The sequence below is a fragment of the Ananas comosus genome, linkage group 4, assembly GCF_001540865.1.
Source record: "Ananas comosus cultivar F153 linkage group 4, ASM154086v1, whole genome shotgun sequence".
NCBI lineage: Eukaryota > Viridiplantae > Streptophyta > Magnoliopsida > Poales > Bromeliaceae > Ananas > Ananas comosus.
The window spans coordinates 3,308,638-3,327,057 of NC_033624.1; the positions used below are offsets into that span (position 1 = coordinate 3,308,638).

General features: G+C 32.6%; 3 protein-coding genes across 4 annotated transcripts in view; 1 reads left to right on the top strand and 2 right to left on the bottom strand.

Moving 5' to 3' along the window:
• LOC109708929 (ubiquitin carboxyl-terminal hydrolase 25) overlaps nucleotides 1-18,420 on the bottom strand; it is a gene marked incomplete in the record, with an annotated part of 32,898 nt that overhangs the window by 13,121 nt on the left and 1,357 nt on the right.
• LOC109708931 (outer envelope protein 80, chloroplastic) lies at nucleotides 1,257-5,205 on the top strand. Of its 2 annotated transcripts, XM_020230878.1 has the most exons (11): nucleotides 1,258-1,484; nucleotides 1,611-1,677; nucleotides 1,769-1,804; nucleotides 2,162-2,306; nucleotides 2,483-2,641; nucleotides 2,717-2,787; nucleotides 2,868-2,946; nucleotides 3,291-3,406; nucleotides 3,812-3,959; nucleotides 4,478-4,547; nucleotides 4,829-5,205. In XM_020230878.1, exons 1-11 carry the CDS (start codon nucleotides 1,451-1,453, stop codon nucleotides 4,984-4,986), a joined length of 1,083 nt encoding a protein of 360 aa, XP_020086467.1. In that variant the 5' UTR covers nucleotides 1,258-1,450; the 3' UTR covers nucleotides 4,987-5,205. The 2 variants fall into 2 exon arrangements, with proteins under 2 accessions (XP_020086468.1, XP_020086467.1); XM_020230879.1 differs by lacking the exon at nucleotides 1,769-1,804 and having other exon boundaries at nucleotides 1,257-1,484.
• Nucleotides 6,008-6,851, bottom strand: LOC109708765 (nuclear transcription factor Y subunit A-2-like). Its single transcript, XM_020230586.1, has 2 exons — nucleotides 6,708-6,851; nucleotides 6,008-6,460 (listed from the first exon to the last, which is right to left on the bottom strand). The coding sequence occupies exons 1-2, from the start codon at nucleotides 6,849-6,851 to the stop codon at nucleotides 6,008-6,010; spliced, it is 597 nt and encodes a 198-aa protein (XP_020086175.1).

The following is an 18,420-nucleotide window of genomic DNA, read 5'->3' on the forward strand; positions in this document are numbered from 1 at the left end:
TATATTTTTTTGAATTATAACGAATCTAAAATTCAAGTATATACTTTAAACTAAAAGTATCAAATTTTAATTCATGTTTAATACAAAATATCACATTTAATTTTAAATTAAATTTATTTTTATATTTCAAATTTAAATTATTATTGGTGGTATGCGTTTATTTATTATTTAATTTTTAAATTTTAATTTAGCTCTAAATAAGTTCACATATTTTCAATTTAGTTACACTATAAATATTTTTTATATGTGTTTTGCAACATACAAATTTTCTTTTAATTGTACCAAAATTTAGAATTTGAATTAATTCAAAATTTTAAATTAAAAAACATTTAAAAATTTAAAAATTTAAATTTTAATTATATGGGTAAATTTTAGCTCTAAATTTCAGATGGAATAAAAATTGTAAATCAAATAAAATTAAAATTTAGATAGATATTTAAATTTAAATTTAAAATGATGAGAAAGGATAATTAAGGATAAGTCTTATAATTAGATATTAATTTGAGAGATACGTAATAGAGAATATTAAAAAAAGTAAATATATTGTTTGAAAAAACAAAGCAAAACTGAGTAGTATAAGTAGTATCGACATAGATAAATATAGATATATATCGATACAGAAATGAGATATGATAGCCTTAAGTGCTTAGTGTTATCAAGTTTTCTGCCGTTAGATCTACTCTTTTACTATTTTCACATGTTAGATCATACTATTTAACTAATCACCCAGTCAACATTAGGGGACTTTTATCATCCTAACCGCACATTGTTTTATCTAAGGGTGCAAATGATTTAGCGTTATTAATAATAGGGAAAACTTCAAAACCCCCCTTGTGGTTTCATTGTTTCTTACTTTAGTACCCTGTGGTTTAAAGTGTATCAATTTGCCCCCCTGTGGTTTCGTTTTTATTTTTTTGTTAGCTTTTCATTAATATTTTATTAAATTATATACAAAAAAAACTTCAGATACCATCTAGATTTATCAAATATTTACTTTAGTACTCTTTATTTTTAACTTTATCACTGATTTTAAAAAAAAACAATAATAAAATTGATAAAAAAAAGAGAAAAAAGAAACCACATGAGGGCAAATTGATATATTTTAAACCACGAGAGGGCAAAGTGAGAAACTACGAAACCACAGGGGAGTTTTTTGAAGTTTTCCCTTAATAATATTTTAGCTTCGTTCACAGAAATAAATATAGGTATATGTATAGATATACATATACATATAGATACAGATATATAGATATAATAATATACTCTTTTAAAAGGAAAGTTAACTTAGACACAATGCAATCCCCAGCATTCTCCTCTCTCTCTGCCCCACGCAAAGCACCAAATCGAGCGCGCGCTAAATCCAACCCCTTTGCCCCAACACCACCATCACCGCGCCCAAAACCCCTCCACGACATTTTTGATTTTTGATGAGTCACAAGAATCGCTTTGAATGGGAGCTCAACAAAGCGTTCACGCGGGTAAAGGTCGGATTTTTCCTCCCACTTCTCTCTCAAAATTCCCTTTTTTTGGGCCCTTTTTGGTTCAGTAATCGGTTGTTTATGAGTTGGGTAGTGATGTGTATTATTTGTTTTGATCAAATAATGGATCAGCGAAGGTCGATTTCAATGTGGACTTCACCCAGATGCTATGCGAAGCGCTTTTGTTGCCGCCGATAAGGTGTTTGTTGTATTGTTTCTCTCATATCGCATTTGTTTCAATGACCAAAATTTCCTTTTTTAAAAAAAAAAATCTTTTTTTCTCTTTCCAGGAACTCTAATTTTCCTTTATCCCAGATTACTGGAAGGTACTGCTGTTTATTCATTACATTTGCATCGAATTTGTCGAAAAACGTATGAAACTGAACAAAACTCTGTCATTCCCAACCTTTCAATTTGTTTGATTCGAGCTCTGAGAAATTGCTGCTTGCGCCCGGTTCATCCGTACATCAATGCCGAGTTCAATCTCCACCGTCCGCAACTTACAGGCGTGCCCTGATGCGTCGATGCACTGGGTGCAAGAAATAATTCCTCAGGGCGCAAAATGTCAGAATCGAACAATTCGGCTGTGAAATGATGCAAATTTACGTTACTACCGTAATGTTTTTAACTATAATTTTACTTGGTAAGTACGGATTTTTGATTAGGAAATGTCTTACTGTTAGGCTCTCTATCAAACATCCGAGTCTCTTCGGAAGGCGTGAGAAGTTAGATGTGTTGTGGGATAAAGGATTGAACGATTCCAACATCGTTGTCGCCATTAGGCGTCCGCGATCTGATTGGCTTTCTCAGCAGTCATTTGTTATTCAGGTCAGAAAATTATATCAAGTAATTTTCCTTCTAGTTCCAAAATGAAGCTTCCAAAAAGACACGGCTTGATTAGGGAAAAAAAAATTACGAGAATAAGTTTTTGAGTGAAGTAGATATTTCTAATTCGCTTCATTTAGCTGTATGGTACTCACTTGTCTCTTTGTTTAAAATATTAGCACTCAGTCACACCAGAGATTGCGGTGCACGGACTCCCCATTGACAATTTTACACGATCGGGGAGTACAGGTGTCAATCTGTGCAGGTTCTCATTAGGTTTAGATCTTAATGAGCCTGTTACTTCCAATTGGAGCAGCAAAACTAGTATTAATTTTGAGGTGAGTAGGGCTCTTCGAATTTGATGTAGTGTGGAAATAACAGGCTAGGGCATCTAACTTTCCTTTTTCTGTCAGCATATTCGTCCTATCAACAACGAGGGCCGCTCTATAAATAGGGACGTTGATGGTTTTCCCATAACTTGCAGGTAATTTGTTTTTTTAAAAAATATTCCCTTTTCATATATTTGATAGATTTTACTTGACTTAACATTTTTTTATTATGCAGTGGTAGTCTTCATGATAACATGGTTGTATTGAAGCAAGAGTCGCAATATGCAGTTGTTAAGGAGGATAGCTTTTCAAGAGTAAGTTAATAGATAAGCTAGGCCTATCTTTTTGGAGCAACTTCTCGATTCAATAAATCCGGCGCTTTCAAAAAACCAATCGCTCCGCAAACAAAAAATATCTAGAGCTTTTGCCGTAGCAGAAGTTGAAATGAGCTTTCGGGCTCTAGAGGAAAAAATGCTCTAATTAAAGCTTCTGCTTCTGCTGTTGCATGAAGTTGCTGAGTGGCTTTTAGTGAGAAAGCTGTTAGCGCATTCAGCTCTAGTTAAACAACACTTTGGCAGAAGCTTTAGCCGAGTCATACGGACCCCAGGAGTATTGCTTAATAGAATAAATGAAAGTTAATGTGAACTTTCTTTGTCAGCTGAACTTCCAAATGGAACAAGGATTACCTCTTCTACCAAGGTGGCTTATTTTTAATAGATTCAAATTTGTAGCATCACAAGGAATTAAGTTGGGGCCCACCTTTCTAGTCACCAGGTGATACGTCTTCAGAATTTCATCTTTTCCTTTTCATTTTTGAGAAGCTGTATATGTGTGTGTGTGTGTGTCTGTGTGTGTGTGTGGCTGCAATATCGTTTATTTATAAAAACGTCTCTTCAAAATCTGAATTTTTAGATATGCCCTTTAAAATCCTTACTTTCATGCATTCCTTCTGGCTTGCAATATCGGCCCTCTTGAAAAGAATTTAAAAAACTTTTCTTGATTGAAACCAATGCACCCTAATGAGTTGGACAACTTCGTAACTTATACAAGGGTTTATTTGAAAATTGCAAATAACATGTAAAGAATGATTTTGCAGGAACATACATGTCGAAGCCACTTTTTGTCTGTCAGCATATTCTTTTTTGTTTCCTATGAAATCTCAACTTTTCCTGATGACAGCTTGACAGGGGGTTCCATTGTAGGAGACATGGCACCACATCAAGCATTCACAATTGGTGGGCTTGGTAGTGTTCGCGGTTACGGTGAGGGCGCTGTTGGCTCAGGAAGATCGTGTCTAGTGGCCAATAGTGAATTCACAGTCCCCTTGGTATGCGGAAACTTTCTTTTGAGAATAGGTTTTGAGTCAAACTTGGCGATCCCATTTTGACGTGCTCTGTAGTAAAGGAAATTTGAATTGGAACATAATCAATGGTAGAGGAAACATCATTCATGATATAGTATAATGAACTTACTTTTTCTTTGTCGCTACACCGTATTACGTACGAAGATAATTGCTCTTCTAGAGTTTGGGTTACTAGTGTAAAGTAAGTGGCTGATCATCAATATGAGTTCAAAGTTAAACTTCGTGTCGCTCATTGCTTTGCCTTGATCGCTTATTGCTTTGCCTTGATCATCATGTAGTCTATTAAAGTTACTTCTTTAGAAGTGTTACTCATCTTAGGGAGACTAAGTTGAGATTGGCATCCTATGCCACTTTAATATTTGTTTGATTTTCTTTACTTGAACTAAATCACATGTTTATGACTGTCAATTCATGCATGTGTTGTTAGTCACAACATTTGGACAAAATATTTTTGTTACTAATTTGCAATTTTCTCCTTGAAGACGAAGGAATTAGAAGGCGCCGTCTTCATGGATTGTGGAACTGACTTGGGCACTGCTCGCCACGTACCTGGTACGGCGCAATCTTCTCATTACCCATATTGCTTGCAAAACTGAATAATCATATGTTAACCATAAACATTTAGGACTTTTTTTTTTTTTAACATGTTCTGTACCACATAGATAGTATAGAGATTTGCAGTGTGAAGTTTAATTTGTAGTGTGATTTTTCTTCTTTCCTTTACTCTTTCCACTACCTCCCCTCCCAACTTCCTGTTCATGTAAATTGATGTAATTAGTGCTTTAATTTGGAAATTGTTTCATAATGATGGTCCAGTTCATTTGTTTTAACAGGTAATCCCGCCCTTCGGCACAGGAAACCGGGTTATGGAATCGGTTTCGGATACGGTTTTCGCTTCAATTCGCATCTAGGGCAACTCCGGGTGGACTACGCCGTTAATGCGTTCCAGCGAAAGACTATTTACTTTGGCATCAACAATGCTGGCTCATAAAATATTGTAATGGAAAAGAGAGAGAGTTTTCAATGTAAAACTTCAAATCTCTCTTCCACAGCATAAATTGATATTTATTTGTTTTAGCATTTAGGGATTCTCCTTAGTCTTACCAAAATGCTGTGTAAGTAACACGCATTTTCCTAATGAACACCAATTCATTTATTATATTTGAGGTTGTTTCCCACCATTTAATAGCCAATTTTCTACTTAAAGCTATGTAGACATTTGTATAATTTGCTTCGCATACATCCATGCACAATGGAGGCTCCCTTGAGATTCAAAAGCTTTTTTATGTTCTATTTATTGTCTCTTCTTTTTAAATAGAGAAGCTAATTTAGAAGCTGTGTTAAAGTCAATGGGGGTACAAAACACGAAGATTTTATTGCAATTCAAAAGCCATATTATACACTTGCTTATCAAGGTAGTTAACTTGGTTCTGTACATAATAAATGTATCCAATTTATTATTTTCTGGAGGAAAAGGAGAGAGTGAAAAAGAAAAAAAAAAAAAAAAGGAAAAACCAGGATAAATATCCCTTTGTTCTTTATGTGTGACTTCACTTTAAATAAACCACACTTTTGTTAACTTTGTACAGCAACTAGAAGTAAAATTCGAACTTAAAGTCATTTTTGAGACTCAGAAACTTATTTCAGCTTCCAACTTTTACATAAAACGTCATTCAGTTTTATTTGACAAATCCAACGTTGGAGCGAAGCTGTTATAGAAACCAAGCCAAGCGGGAAAAAAGGGATTAAAAAATATGAAGCTTTAACTTGTTGCACATGGAAACTTGCTTGCTTCTCAGAAGTAAATGAAATCCACAGCATTAAAAAACTTAATCTAAAGAGAATACTAGGATAAAGAAATCAAATCTCACATATTAGACAATAACATTATTGCAAGTTCAAGAGTTCAACATAGTCAACCAAATACCAAACAACTAATAAGATGATTCAAATAGCACATTACTTAAACTAATCAATTATTCGGATTAACCTCAAGGTCACTATATATCTGTTCAACAATCATTCAGATTGTCGAAATGATCAAATGGCAAGATCAAGTTGGAGTTCGAAGGCGTAGCAGCGAAATAAGGAGGTGTCAGCAGCGACAGCGGCGGTGACACATTATTTCCTTCTTCAATAGAATCATACCATATCTTCATGTCAGATATTGAAGACGCTGCAGGGTATTTAGTAGGCGGTAATAGTAATGGCGGTGGCGTTGACAGCAGTGGCAGCTGAGGCGGTAGGCCGTTGTTTACTTCTTCGGTATAAGCATGCGGTAAAACTAGGTCAGGATTCGAAGGAATCGTTGGATAAGCTTGCGGTGGGGGTGGCGGTGGCGGTGGCGGTGGCGGTGGCGATTTGTTAGGTTGCTCATTGCCATCACTTTTGGTCTTGACGAAACGGCCAGTGGACCCCCTCGGGCGGTGAACCGCATGTTGGTGGCGCGACTCGTAGAGATATGGCTGCGATAAGAAAGACCCAGCTTAGCCAAACATCACTTGTTCAGAAGCTCCAACCTCACCCCGTTACTATTCCATAACATTACAATGTTACATGTTGCAAATCTCAATGGAAAAATAGTATGTTTCATTTGTTTAGCAAAACATGTACCAACAAAATGTATTGGTTAGAGGGATGAGTGTTTAATCACATGATTTTAAACAAAGTTTAATTGCATCATATCTAGTTAATTATTTTGAGTTTACATACCCTCCTAACTTTGATCAGCTTATTCTCCCTCTCAGCTCTGGCGCGAGCCTCGCGACGACGACGAATACACTGAAACTGCTTTGCATTCACATAGACCGCAGCGTCCTCCGTCGACGAGTTCAACGGCACGCGAGGATTCTCCATTGCAAAAGCGAAAAAATAGATTAAGTCGATTAATGTTAGTCGATAAAGCAAATTATTACCATGAATATTCATTTTCTTAGCTAGAAATGTAAGAAATAATCACTGATCACGCACTTCTCTTGTACTAGAATATCAAATAATTTAATAGTGTTTATTCGAATTAAACAAAATTAATGAAGTAATTACTCATGATAAATCTATTAAGTATCATCAAGGAAAAAAAAAATTATCTGCTAAAATATAAAGAATTAATTATGAACGAAAAAAAAGAAAAATGTAATCCTACCTTAGGTTGATCAAGCACTGGAGCAAAATGTGGTAGCGGAGGCGCTAGCGACACGGTGTCAAAAGGATTAATTTGAGTGCTTGGACCATTTGTTGGATTCATTTGACCTAAAGAAAAAAAAATTATGTGTCAAGTACTCATCTTTTGAAAAATTTAATTCAAAATTATTCTATTAATTAAATTTAATTTTTTTTACGACTATTAATTAGTTATCAAAATTAAAGGAGGATATATGATGCACAAGAAGAGGTTTGGGTCACAAATATTTAAGAGTCCTACATTTCCTCAAGGAACTTAAATAAATGTATACAACTATATAATAATGTTGTTAATAATTAGTTAAGTTGCAATATGGAGATGCATGTAATGTGTATTAAAAAGGATTTACGGATGTAAATATTTTTTTTAGAGAAAAATATAGTAAGCTACATACTTCGTTCATTTTTTAAAAAACAAACTTAGTTAGGAATATAAAGTAAATATACTACGAACTTAAAATCTCGAATACTGGTCATCAACCTCTTAGCCAGATGCTATTTGGTATACATTTATTTAGAAAGGAAAAGTAGCTAATAAATTATGTACAAGTCACCAATGTGAGGTCTAAAATTTATGAATATAAATATAAATGTGATATATATATATATATATAGAGTTCAGCTACTATACTCTTATAAGTACGATCGACCTCGTACTCATAAGTTATTTTTTATGATAGAGCTTCCGAATCGACGATCCATACCGTTAAACATTATCTAGAGTATTTAAAACTTCTAGAAATCAAATTTTATAATTTTTCGATATCATTTACCTTACGATCAAAAGCTCACAAAATTGACAATTTTTAACGGCCGGTATGAAATAGTTGCTAGTTTAACGGTGTAAAAGAATTGGAATAGGTTGAATTTTTGATAGAAAATTCTATTCACTACCTAGATAAAGATCAATAACTTCAATCTTAAATTGAAAGATCCGATCATCCATTTTTAAGACGTCGTTCGATTTTGACCATTCATTTTATACCCGTTTGATGGACTTTAGTATGATTTCAAAAAATTACGAAATTTATTTTCTAGAAGTTTCAAATACTCTATATCATATTTAACGGAGTGGATCATCGATTCAGAAGCCCCATCATCGAAAACAACTTATGAGTATGAAGGGTCCAATACTCATAAGAGTATAGTAGCCCTACTATATATATCTCTCTCTCTCTATATATATATAGAATTAGGCTACTATACTATCTATAGTACCGGAGCTTCTTGTTTTCGATCTTACGGTGTTCAAATTAACGATCCACACCGTTAAATATGATCTAGGGTTTATGAAATTCTTAGAAATAAAATTTTAGTTTTTTTCGACATCATTTACTTAGTAAATAAATTATGTCAAAAAGGACGGTGAAAATTGAATAATCTTTAAAATTTGAATATAGGACTTTTAAATTCAAGATCAAGAATGTTAACATTAATCTAGATAGTTTAAAATATTTTCTATCAAAATTTGAAGAAATTTNGAGAGAGAGAGAGAGAGAGAGAGAGAGAGAGAGCTAGGCTCCTATGCTTTCGAAAGTACGGAGGCCTCCATACTTGTAAGTTATTTTCAATGATGGGATGTCCGATTCGACGATCGGTTCCATTAAACATGATCTAAGCTATTGGAACTATGTAGAAACCAAATTTCATAATTTTTTAATTTCGTTTGCCTAGTGAACGAATAGCCTCAAAATGAACAACTGAAAATAAAAATCTCATAAAAAATAGTAATAAATAACTCAAATTTCAAATCGGAAGTATTGTTCTTGCTCTTGATGTTAAGTAGAATTTTCTATTAAAGTTTCATATAATTTGCATACTTCTACACCGTTGAACTTAAAAACGTGCCACATCGGCCGTTAAAATAGTCATTTTTGAGACCCTATGATCGCTTGGTAAATGATGTCGAAAAATTATAAAATTTGGTTTCTACATAGTTCCAATGGCATAGATTCTGCCTAACGGAGCCGATTATCGAATCGGATGTCCTATCATCAAAAACAACTGACAAGTACGGAGACCTTCGTACTTTTGAAAGTACGGAAGACGTACTATATATATATATATATATAGCTCGGCTACAATGCTATTAATAATTTTAGCATGTAGTACTTAGCACTTAGTGCTACTAAGTTTTCTATCGTTACCGTTAGATCTACCCTTTTGATCATTTCTATTCATTAGATTGTATTATTCAACCAATCACCTACTCAATTCTAGAGAATCACTATCATCCTAATCATATATCGCTTCATCTAAAGACCGAAAACTTAATAGCAGCAGTAACTTGTGCTATTAATAGTATTCTATTCTAGTTATATATATAGAGAGAGAGAGAGAGAGAGAGAGAGAGAGAGAGAGAAATTTTAGTATGGCCCCAAAAAGCTCACCACCTTTCAGTTGGAAAGAAACAGTCACAAGTACAACTGTCACTGTAGAACGTACCATTTCATCTTTCAATTCAAAGGGTCGAAACAAATGTGAACTGTTTGTCCATATTAGAAGCCATTTTGGCTTTATTAGGGCTACTGTATAATTATTGTTTGAACAAAACTCTTTTTACAAATATATTATTTAACTATTTTACTATAATCTTTTCTGGTTTTTCTTTTTTCTTTTTTTTTTCTTTTTTTCTTTTGTGTGTGTGTGTGTGTGTGTGTGTGTGTGTGTGTAGTAGAGGCAGAGGGCGGAAGCTTAAGTTGAAGTCATTGCTTTCGGACTTAAGGTCATCTCAGTTTCCCTATGAAAATTTTTTTTAGATAAATTGGTTGCCAAATATTTAGATATAAGGATAAAAAATATATGGCTAAATTATACAAAACTTTCTTATACATACTTATTTTTTTACTTTTCATTCCTAATTTTCAAAACCCTACATATATTTTACCCCATCAATATTTCAAATTATTATATTTAGCTTCCCTCGGTCGAGTTCTATTACTATTATGTCTATTTCTTATAATTTATATCAAAAATTTTCTTAAAAAATATAAAAATATATTAAAAAATATTTTTTATCGAAAAAATCAGAATTGTTTGGTTATTTTGTCCTCTCCATTAATGTCGTACTTCTGTGAAAATATTTTTAAAATTTTAAGATGACAAAATTTAAATTTTTTAAAGTCAGAAAGAAAAAATAAAAAAACTAATATTTTTAAAAAAATTTCTATAATTTAGCTATATATATATATATATATATATACATATATATATATATATATATTTGAAAATCCACGTCAAAGCATGTACTAAGGCAAAATGTGAATAGAAAAGTGAAATTAATGCCTATGTTTATAGTAGCTTTCACTTTTTCTAGAGAATATGAGAAATAGAGGAATCAAAAAGTTGTGCTATAGTATGCAAAGAAAACGAGGTTTGACGCCACTCAAAAACAGTAGCTTTAATTTAAAGCTTTTATTTCACCAAAAAAAAGAAGCATTTAGAAAATTTTTAAACCATTATATTTTATTAAACAATACTATGTCTAAAAAGACCGATCGTCCCTAACGCAAGTGGTAAAGGACTTGATGATTGGTATCCGAGATTTCAAATTCAAATCCTAGTTGATTCAAATTTTCAGCTGAGTTTATTTCTAAATGAAATAAACAAAGCAGCTACCTATCTCTCTCTCTCAAAAAAAAAAAAAAAAAAAACACTGTCTAAAAAAGGGTGTGAATCCCATGCAATTTTTGGTACAAAAATTTTCTGCACTGTGGACACATGGTGAAAATTCACGATCGTCTCGATGCAGTAGGTGCCATCCTTTTTTTAAAAAGCAAAAATACACAGAACTTATATGAACTATAGACTGTATATTTTGAATTAGATACCAACTTTTCAAATTTTAAATTTTACTATACAACCTTAGTTTGTTTGATTTGATTCAGTCAATGATACTTTGATTTTAAATTTTGCGTCCACCGTTTATATTTACAGGTTTAGTTAGCATACTTCATACAATTTTATAATTATAAATTTATTAAAGTAAGTAATTAGCTTAAAATTTAAAATCAAAATATCGTTAACCAACTCAAATCAAACAAATTGAAAGACCGGATAGTAAAATCAAAATTTTTGAAGGGTCGATAGCTGATCCAAATGGTCCACAGTCCAAATAAGTTCTGTATGTTTTCAAAGTCTTCACCATGCGTCCAAAATGCAGGAGAATTTCTGCGTCTCGGAGTACAGAGAATTCACTCCCCAGATAATATTTCATACCTGGAAATACTGAAAAATTAGCATGGAGCATTTGAGAGGAAACAACTGGAAAAATGTCCCCTCCATTGAAATTCTCCATGATTAAGGGGTTGAATTGAGCAAAGGTGTTCCCATCAACTGGTTGAGCCCCAACCCAACTTTGGACTTGTGGTCCAGGGAATGTCATGCCACCAGGGAATTGACTAACTCCTCCTTGGCTTGGAAGGTTCATTGTGGGCTCCATCACCTACACATGAAACATTTTAGTAGATTAACAAAATCATAAGAACACACCAACTTCTCCCTAATTGTAATTTGAACCTCGTAAGTTATATATACTAACTTTTTTCTCGTTGCAGTTCGGTACACAAAAGATGTGACTTCGTTCATGCTTCGATCTAACGATCTAATGATAGTAAGTTTGATTTGGTGCAGAGAAAACTGAAGTTGGCAAATAGAATTTGATTTGGTACAAGAAAATGCCCAGTAAAATTAGACAGTACTAGTGAGTTTTTCATCTGTTTTTCTTTTCCTTCATCAGATCTAATTTTGTGGCCCAAAAACCAAAGGGAAAATTTGGTTGGTTTATTATATTGTGGACAAGGAATTAAGCCAAAGGTACTTCTTAAGTACACACAAAAATAGATAGTACACAAAAAGTAAATAGTAATCCAACACTTTCATGCTACTTCTTAAGTTTTTGATCCTTCAACTTGTGAAAGAAATCCTTCAATGGAGGATCAAAACATCAAGTTCTACAAAGCCTTATAAAATTTGAACTTTCCAACATTGTAATTTGAAATGAAAAAAAAAAAAAAAAAAACTTAAAAAGAAAAGAGATCACACTAGTGAAAAAACTGAACAAAACTTACTGAAATGTTCCTTGAAAATTTTCCTTTCGAGCGAATTGCAATAATACGAAAACTTCACAAGAGAGTGAGAGAAATAAAATAGAAGATGAGACCAAGGCAAAGAAGAAATAGAGGAATATAACTCATATTTTGGTCGTAAAAGCATCTTAAGACAGTTCAAACAAGAAGTTATTGCATGCACCCTGTGCACCATGCACCGCGTCGTAAAATAAAGCATAACATAACATAAAACCTCAAAACCAGAATATTTATATATGTGATGCATATTTCTTATGAATTGAATGATATTCCCTTTTATCCAATTGATTTTTTATAATTATTTGATAATCACCATGTAATAAATTAGTAAAACTTTATAATTAATTTTATATTGGTCCTTTAAAAGCTGTAGATCATGTTTAATTATTGTTTTATATTTTGATATAAGATATCATTAATTAAATAATAAGTGCAGTACATGAGAAGTACGAATACTCCAGGATCAGGTAGTAATTTCTTAATTACAAACAAGAGTAGAGTATATATACGACGGAGAGGGAGAGAGAGAGAAGCGAGAGAAGCGTGGGTGACTGCATTAAAAGTAGGAAAAAATGAGATAATCTTGGGCAATAATTACTTACTAGTTTCTAAAATAAATTTTTCTCTCTCTAGTTTCTTAATTATATTGTTTTACACTTGAGTTATTTTCTTGTATCTTATAAGTGCCTAAGTTGTAGTAAAATTAATAGCCATTTTTGACTCATTAGGTTATAGTGAAAAATGGCCAAACAAAAAGTTTACTCTCATGAATAGGGTGCTCTTCATAGATTTTTATTTTTATTTTTTAAATTTTTGGATGACATAGTGAAAAATGGCCAAACAAAAAGTTTACTCTCATGAATATGGTGCTCTTCATAGATTTTTATTTTTATTTTTTAAATTTTTGGATGACATAGTTTACTCTCATGCTCTCTCTCTCTCTCTCTCTCTCTCTCTCTCTCTCTCTCTCTCTCTCTCAATATATCACATGTTTAGTAATACTTGGAGAAACTATGCTTTTATAATTAACTGATATTCTAAAACTAACTTTATTTATCAATTCAAATTTCAAAGAAAATTGTTACTAGAAAGAGAAAATCTTAATTTTCTTTACAAAATTTGGCGGTAAACGTGATATGCTATTCCGACAGTGATACGACAAGAAGATCACTGCGACAACGAGACGACAACATTACTCTTAACAAGTTAATCCGCTACGTGCTTGTGACGTATCAAAATTAAAGGAGTCAATGCGTTTCTTGCGACACCTGCTACGGCGTTGTCATTTCTAAATTTAGCCCGTAATTATAGGATTATTCCAGACACATTGCATAAAATACAAAATTAGAAAGAGGATTATATCAATAAAAAAAACAAAAAACTATATACCAATTGGAGTTTTGCCTAGTAGTTGGTGGAGCAAAATTTTAGTAGTGTAATATAGTGTAATTAAGCCGATTTAAATCATATATATTAAATACAAAACCACAAAGTGAATACAAGCCCATATAATACATGGCCCATTTTGCGTTCGATAAAAGGCCGTGTGAGTTGGCCCATTTGCGTGCGACCCAGCATGGTCCGGTCCGGTCCAGCTTGGCTCCGCCATATGCTAATATTTTCTGTGCACTTTATCTTTCCTTTATTTTTTTGAGAGATAGGTAGCATGCTATCTGCTTATCTGCTTCATTTATTTTATTTAGAAATAAATTTAGCTGAAAATATGAATCAATTAGGATTCGAACTTGAAATCTCGGATACCAACCACCAAGCCTTTTACCTTTCCTTCATAGGTTTAATTTAGCTTTTGCTTAGTTGCGCCTAATTATAATGATGGATTCTTAAGATAATTAACCTCTAAAGTGTGAAATAATTTGCTAATAATAATAATAATAATAATAATAAACTGAGGTCAAAGGATCAGCAATGTAGAATGTGATGATTCAGTGATGATTCTTTTATCATGTGGTTTCATCTGAGGATATTTGAATATAGATCTAATTATTTTTATTGGTAAAAAAATAATTAAAAAAAGGAATTCATAAACTACTACAGTAATTCATGTGAAGGGCCTGTTGCACCACCTGCTCTTCCACTGCCCCTTTGTTTGTTATTTTGTATCATTTCCTGTCCCTTAGCACAATCTATTTTATCTTCTCTATTTTAGTAAACCAAAAAATAAGTGTCACACACACATTCTATGCAGGTAAAAACGTATAAAATTCATCTGGATTATAAATTATTTTGAATTAAAATTGTCCAATTTTTTTACTATTTTGATTTAACCAATAATCACTGAATCAGTTAACAACACTTTCATTTTCAAATTTAAGCTAATTATTTATTTTAATAAATTTATAGTTACGAAAATTGTATGAAATATACTAACTAGACCTGTTAAGATAAACGGCTTATTTGAGTTTTAAAATTAAAGTACAGTTGATTGACTCAAATTAAACGAATTAAAAAATAGAATAGTAAAATTAAAAGGCTAAATTACAGAAAACCCCTCTGTAATAACCCGCTTTTTCACTTTCCCCCCCTGACATTTAAAAACCTACACTTTGCCCCCTTGTAAAATGAAAAATGTTCACAGGGGGGTTACGGTGTGTAAAATGACCATTTTGCCCCTCGCCATTGTTGTCTTCTTCCTGAGCTTCCTCAGCCGCCCCTTCGATCCGCCGGTTTTCCACCTCAATCGGCCACGATTCCTCTCAAATTTCTTCTCCACCTGCTTCCCTTCTCCTCCTACACCGTCGCCGCCCATCGATTTCGGCGATGGGTGTTGATGGAGAGGTAGACAGGGAAAACGAGAGCGCAGACGAGGCTGCGGAGGAGGACGAAGGGGACGTGGGCGAGGGCGAAGCAGTGGAGGACGGTGAGGCGGCGAGGCGGCGAAGCGGCGAGCCGGAGGGAGCGAAGCATCCGAGAAGAGGCAGAGGGGTATTTTCGGTATAAAAAAATATTTTTTAACAGAACCCCTAACGGAACCCTAACGGAAGGGGTGAAGTGCACATTTTTCATTTTACAAGGGGGCAAAGTGTAGGTTTTTAAATGTCAGGGGGGGAAAGTGAAAAAGCGGGTTATTACAGGGGGGTTTTCTGTAATTTAGCCAAATTAAAATTTTAAAATGTTGGGCAAACAGCTCAAAATGGTTCGTAGTAGTTCAAGTGAGTTCTGTAAAATTAAAATTTCTATTAAAACATAGAAGTTGACATATAACTTATATTAGTTAATGTGTGTAACAAAAACTTAGCAGAATTTAATGGTGTGAATAACAATTCATTACTGGAGAGAGGTTTTACTCCAAAGAAATAGTAGTTGAGGGGCCTTTTTCTAATTAAATATAGTCCGAGGCACTGTAGTGTTTTGGTTCAACCACTTAAGTTGGATGAGTTAAAAAGCTGCTTTGGACTTTTATTAGAATCAGCAGTTCAACCATCGAACCGATAAACAAATTTGATTATAATCTAATCGGCCGAATCTTTTTGATCATGTCATGTTAAAATCTAACGACTTAGAATAAACTTAGCTGAGTTTATTTTTCATCAAAAATAAAATTTGAAAATTCATGTATCTTAATTTAGTTTAAAAATCAATATTTTATAATTAAATATGATAATAAAATAATATATTATATTTTTTATAATTAAATAATAATTATTAAAAATAATAATTAAATATTTATGACGTCACACTGAGTTGGTTTGAACTAATGATCCTGAATCTATTGACATTTTCATGTCGCTATTTGTTCCGTTGTTAAGATATTATTTTTTGATGTGGCCCCCTAAACTCAATTTTATTTATTAAATTTTTGTTTTTTAAGAACTAAATTATTCTAGTTATTATATAAGTCTAGAACACTTTTAGGAGTACAATTACTTTTGTACTCGTAAGTCGTTTTCAATGATAAAGCTTCTGAATCGACGATTCATACCGTTAAATATTATCTAGAGTATTTGGAGTATTTGAAATGTCTAGAAATCAAATTTTATAATTTTCCAACATTACTTTTTTACGATTAATAGATCTTAAAATTGACAATTTTTAACGGCCGGTATGAAATATTTACTAGTTTAACGGTGTAAAAAAAATAAAATCGATCGAATTTTTTGATAGAAAATTTTGTCCACTGTCTAGATAAAGATCGATAACTCCGATAATAAATTGAGATCTTCTATTTTTAGAAAATCATTCGATTTTAATTGTTCATTTTATCATTGCTTGATGGATTTGACTATAATTTCAAAAAGTTATAAAATTTATTTTTTAGAAATTTCAAATGTTCTAAATTATATTTAATAATATGGATCATTAATTCGAAAGCGCTATTATCGAAAATAACCTATCAGCACGAATGACGCTATACTCATAAAAGTATAATAAATGTAATGTCCCAATAGTCCCACATCGGATAAGATACTGATTTCGATCAGTTTATATGAGACCTACACGCTAATAGTACTAACTGGGCTTAATCTCACATCGCCCGGTAATGGTCCTGATCTGTCTGTCTGTGATCTGGTTTGTACTCGACGAGGACGTCAGGGTCTAAACAGGGGCTTAAGCATTTTGGGCCGGTACCAATAGCTTGGTGCTAGTAATAGTTGGTTTGGTGGGAGCTACCTCTTGAACCGGTAGGAGCCACCTCTAGAATTTCACATCGCCTGGTAATGGTCCTGGTCTGCCTGTCTGTGATCTGATTTGGACCCGACGAGGACGTCAGGGTCTAAACAGGGGCTTAAGCATTTTGGGCTGGTACCAATAGTTTGGTGCTAGTAATAGTATTCTAGTAGTGAGATCTTCTAATTTGTTTTAAAATTCTATTTTTTTTAATTTTGAAGTTTCTTTTCTTTCTCATTAAAATTGTCTCCGGAACACGAGGCGGACGCAACCGCGCCCTCATCGCGCCCAGTGTACGGCCACTTTTGATGCTCCTCTCAACGGTTGGATTTTCTCCACGTGTCCACATCCTCAGCCAATTAGCTCTCTGATCTAATGGACGCGTCATCACGCATTAAAGAATCTAATTATGCAAAATCACACAAATTTACCATTTCTTATTAGCTTTCTTGTAATTTAATAATATTTTTGTTTACTTCAATTTGACCGCTACAACTTAATTTGCTAAAAATCCTATATAGTAAACTATTAAATCAAATTTTTTTCCAATTATATCAATTCTTATAACTTCTTATATAGGGTGCGCTTAGTTCGCATTATAATATAATGCTGGATTACAGTGTACATAGAATTATTATTTTTAGTTTATTTTATAAAATTCAGTAATCTTGACTATTTTTTATTTCAAGTAATATTTTTTAGGTTTACAAATAATAATTTTTTTACTAAATGTTATTTAAAATAATTTAAAATTTGAATTTAGATTTAAATTTAAATTTTAAGTTTTAAATCTAAACAAAAATATATTTTTTAATATTTTAATTTAAAATATAAATATAAAATTTATAAATTTAAATTTATAAAACCGATCGTCCGTAGAGCAAGTGACAAAGGGATTTGTGGTTGGTACCCGAGGTCCCAAGTTCGAATCTTAGTGATTCACATTTCCAGCTAAGTTATTTCTAAATGAAATAAACGAAGCGGGTAGCGTGTTATCTATCTAAAAAAAAAAATAATTTAAAATTTTATGATTCAAAATTTTAAATTAAAATTTTAGAAATGACGTATTAAAAAAATTTGGGACTGGAGGAGTAAACTTGTAATTTTACATAATATATAAGATAATCTGCCATCAATAATATAAAATACCGACCCCCATTCGGTAATATTTTCGAAGTAATCTTACACAGTTTGTAGTGTTATATTACCAATTAAATTGCAGATTGAATAAATCAAATGTATTAATCCTGGCAAGGTAAACCCAACAAAACATGCCCTGAGTTAAGAGCTATTTTAATAAATCTAGTAGATATATTATATTTATAAAAATAAATATAATACTTTTTTATGTACTTTGCCCTAAAGCTAACAAATCCTAGGTCAAATTGAATATGAAATTACTGATATTTTAGTATGGCAAATTAGTAAGTAGCATTGTCATATTGCATGAAAAAGTTAAATAGCTCTTTATAACTTCATCATAGAAACTTGTGCACCATATATCTGCCACGTCATATGTAGACCATCTATTT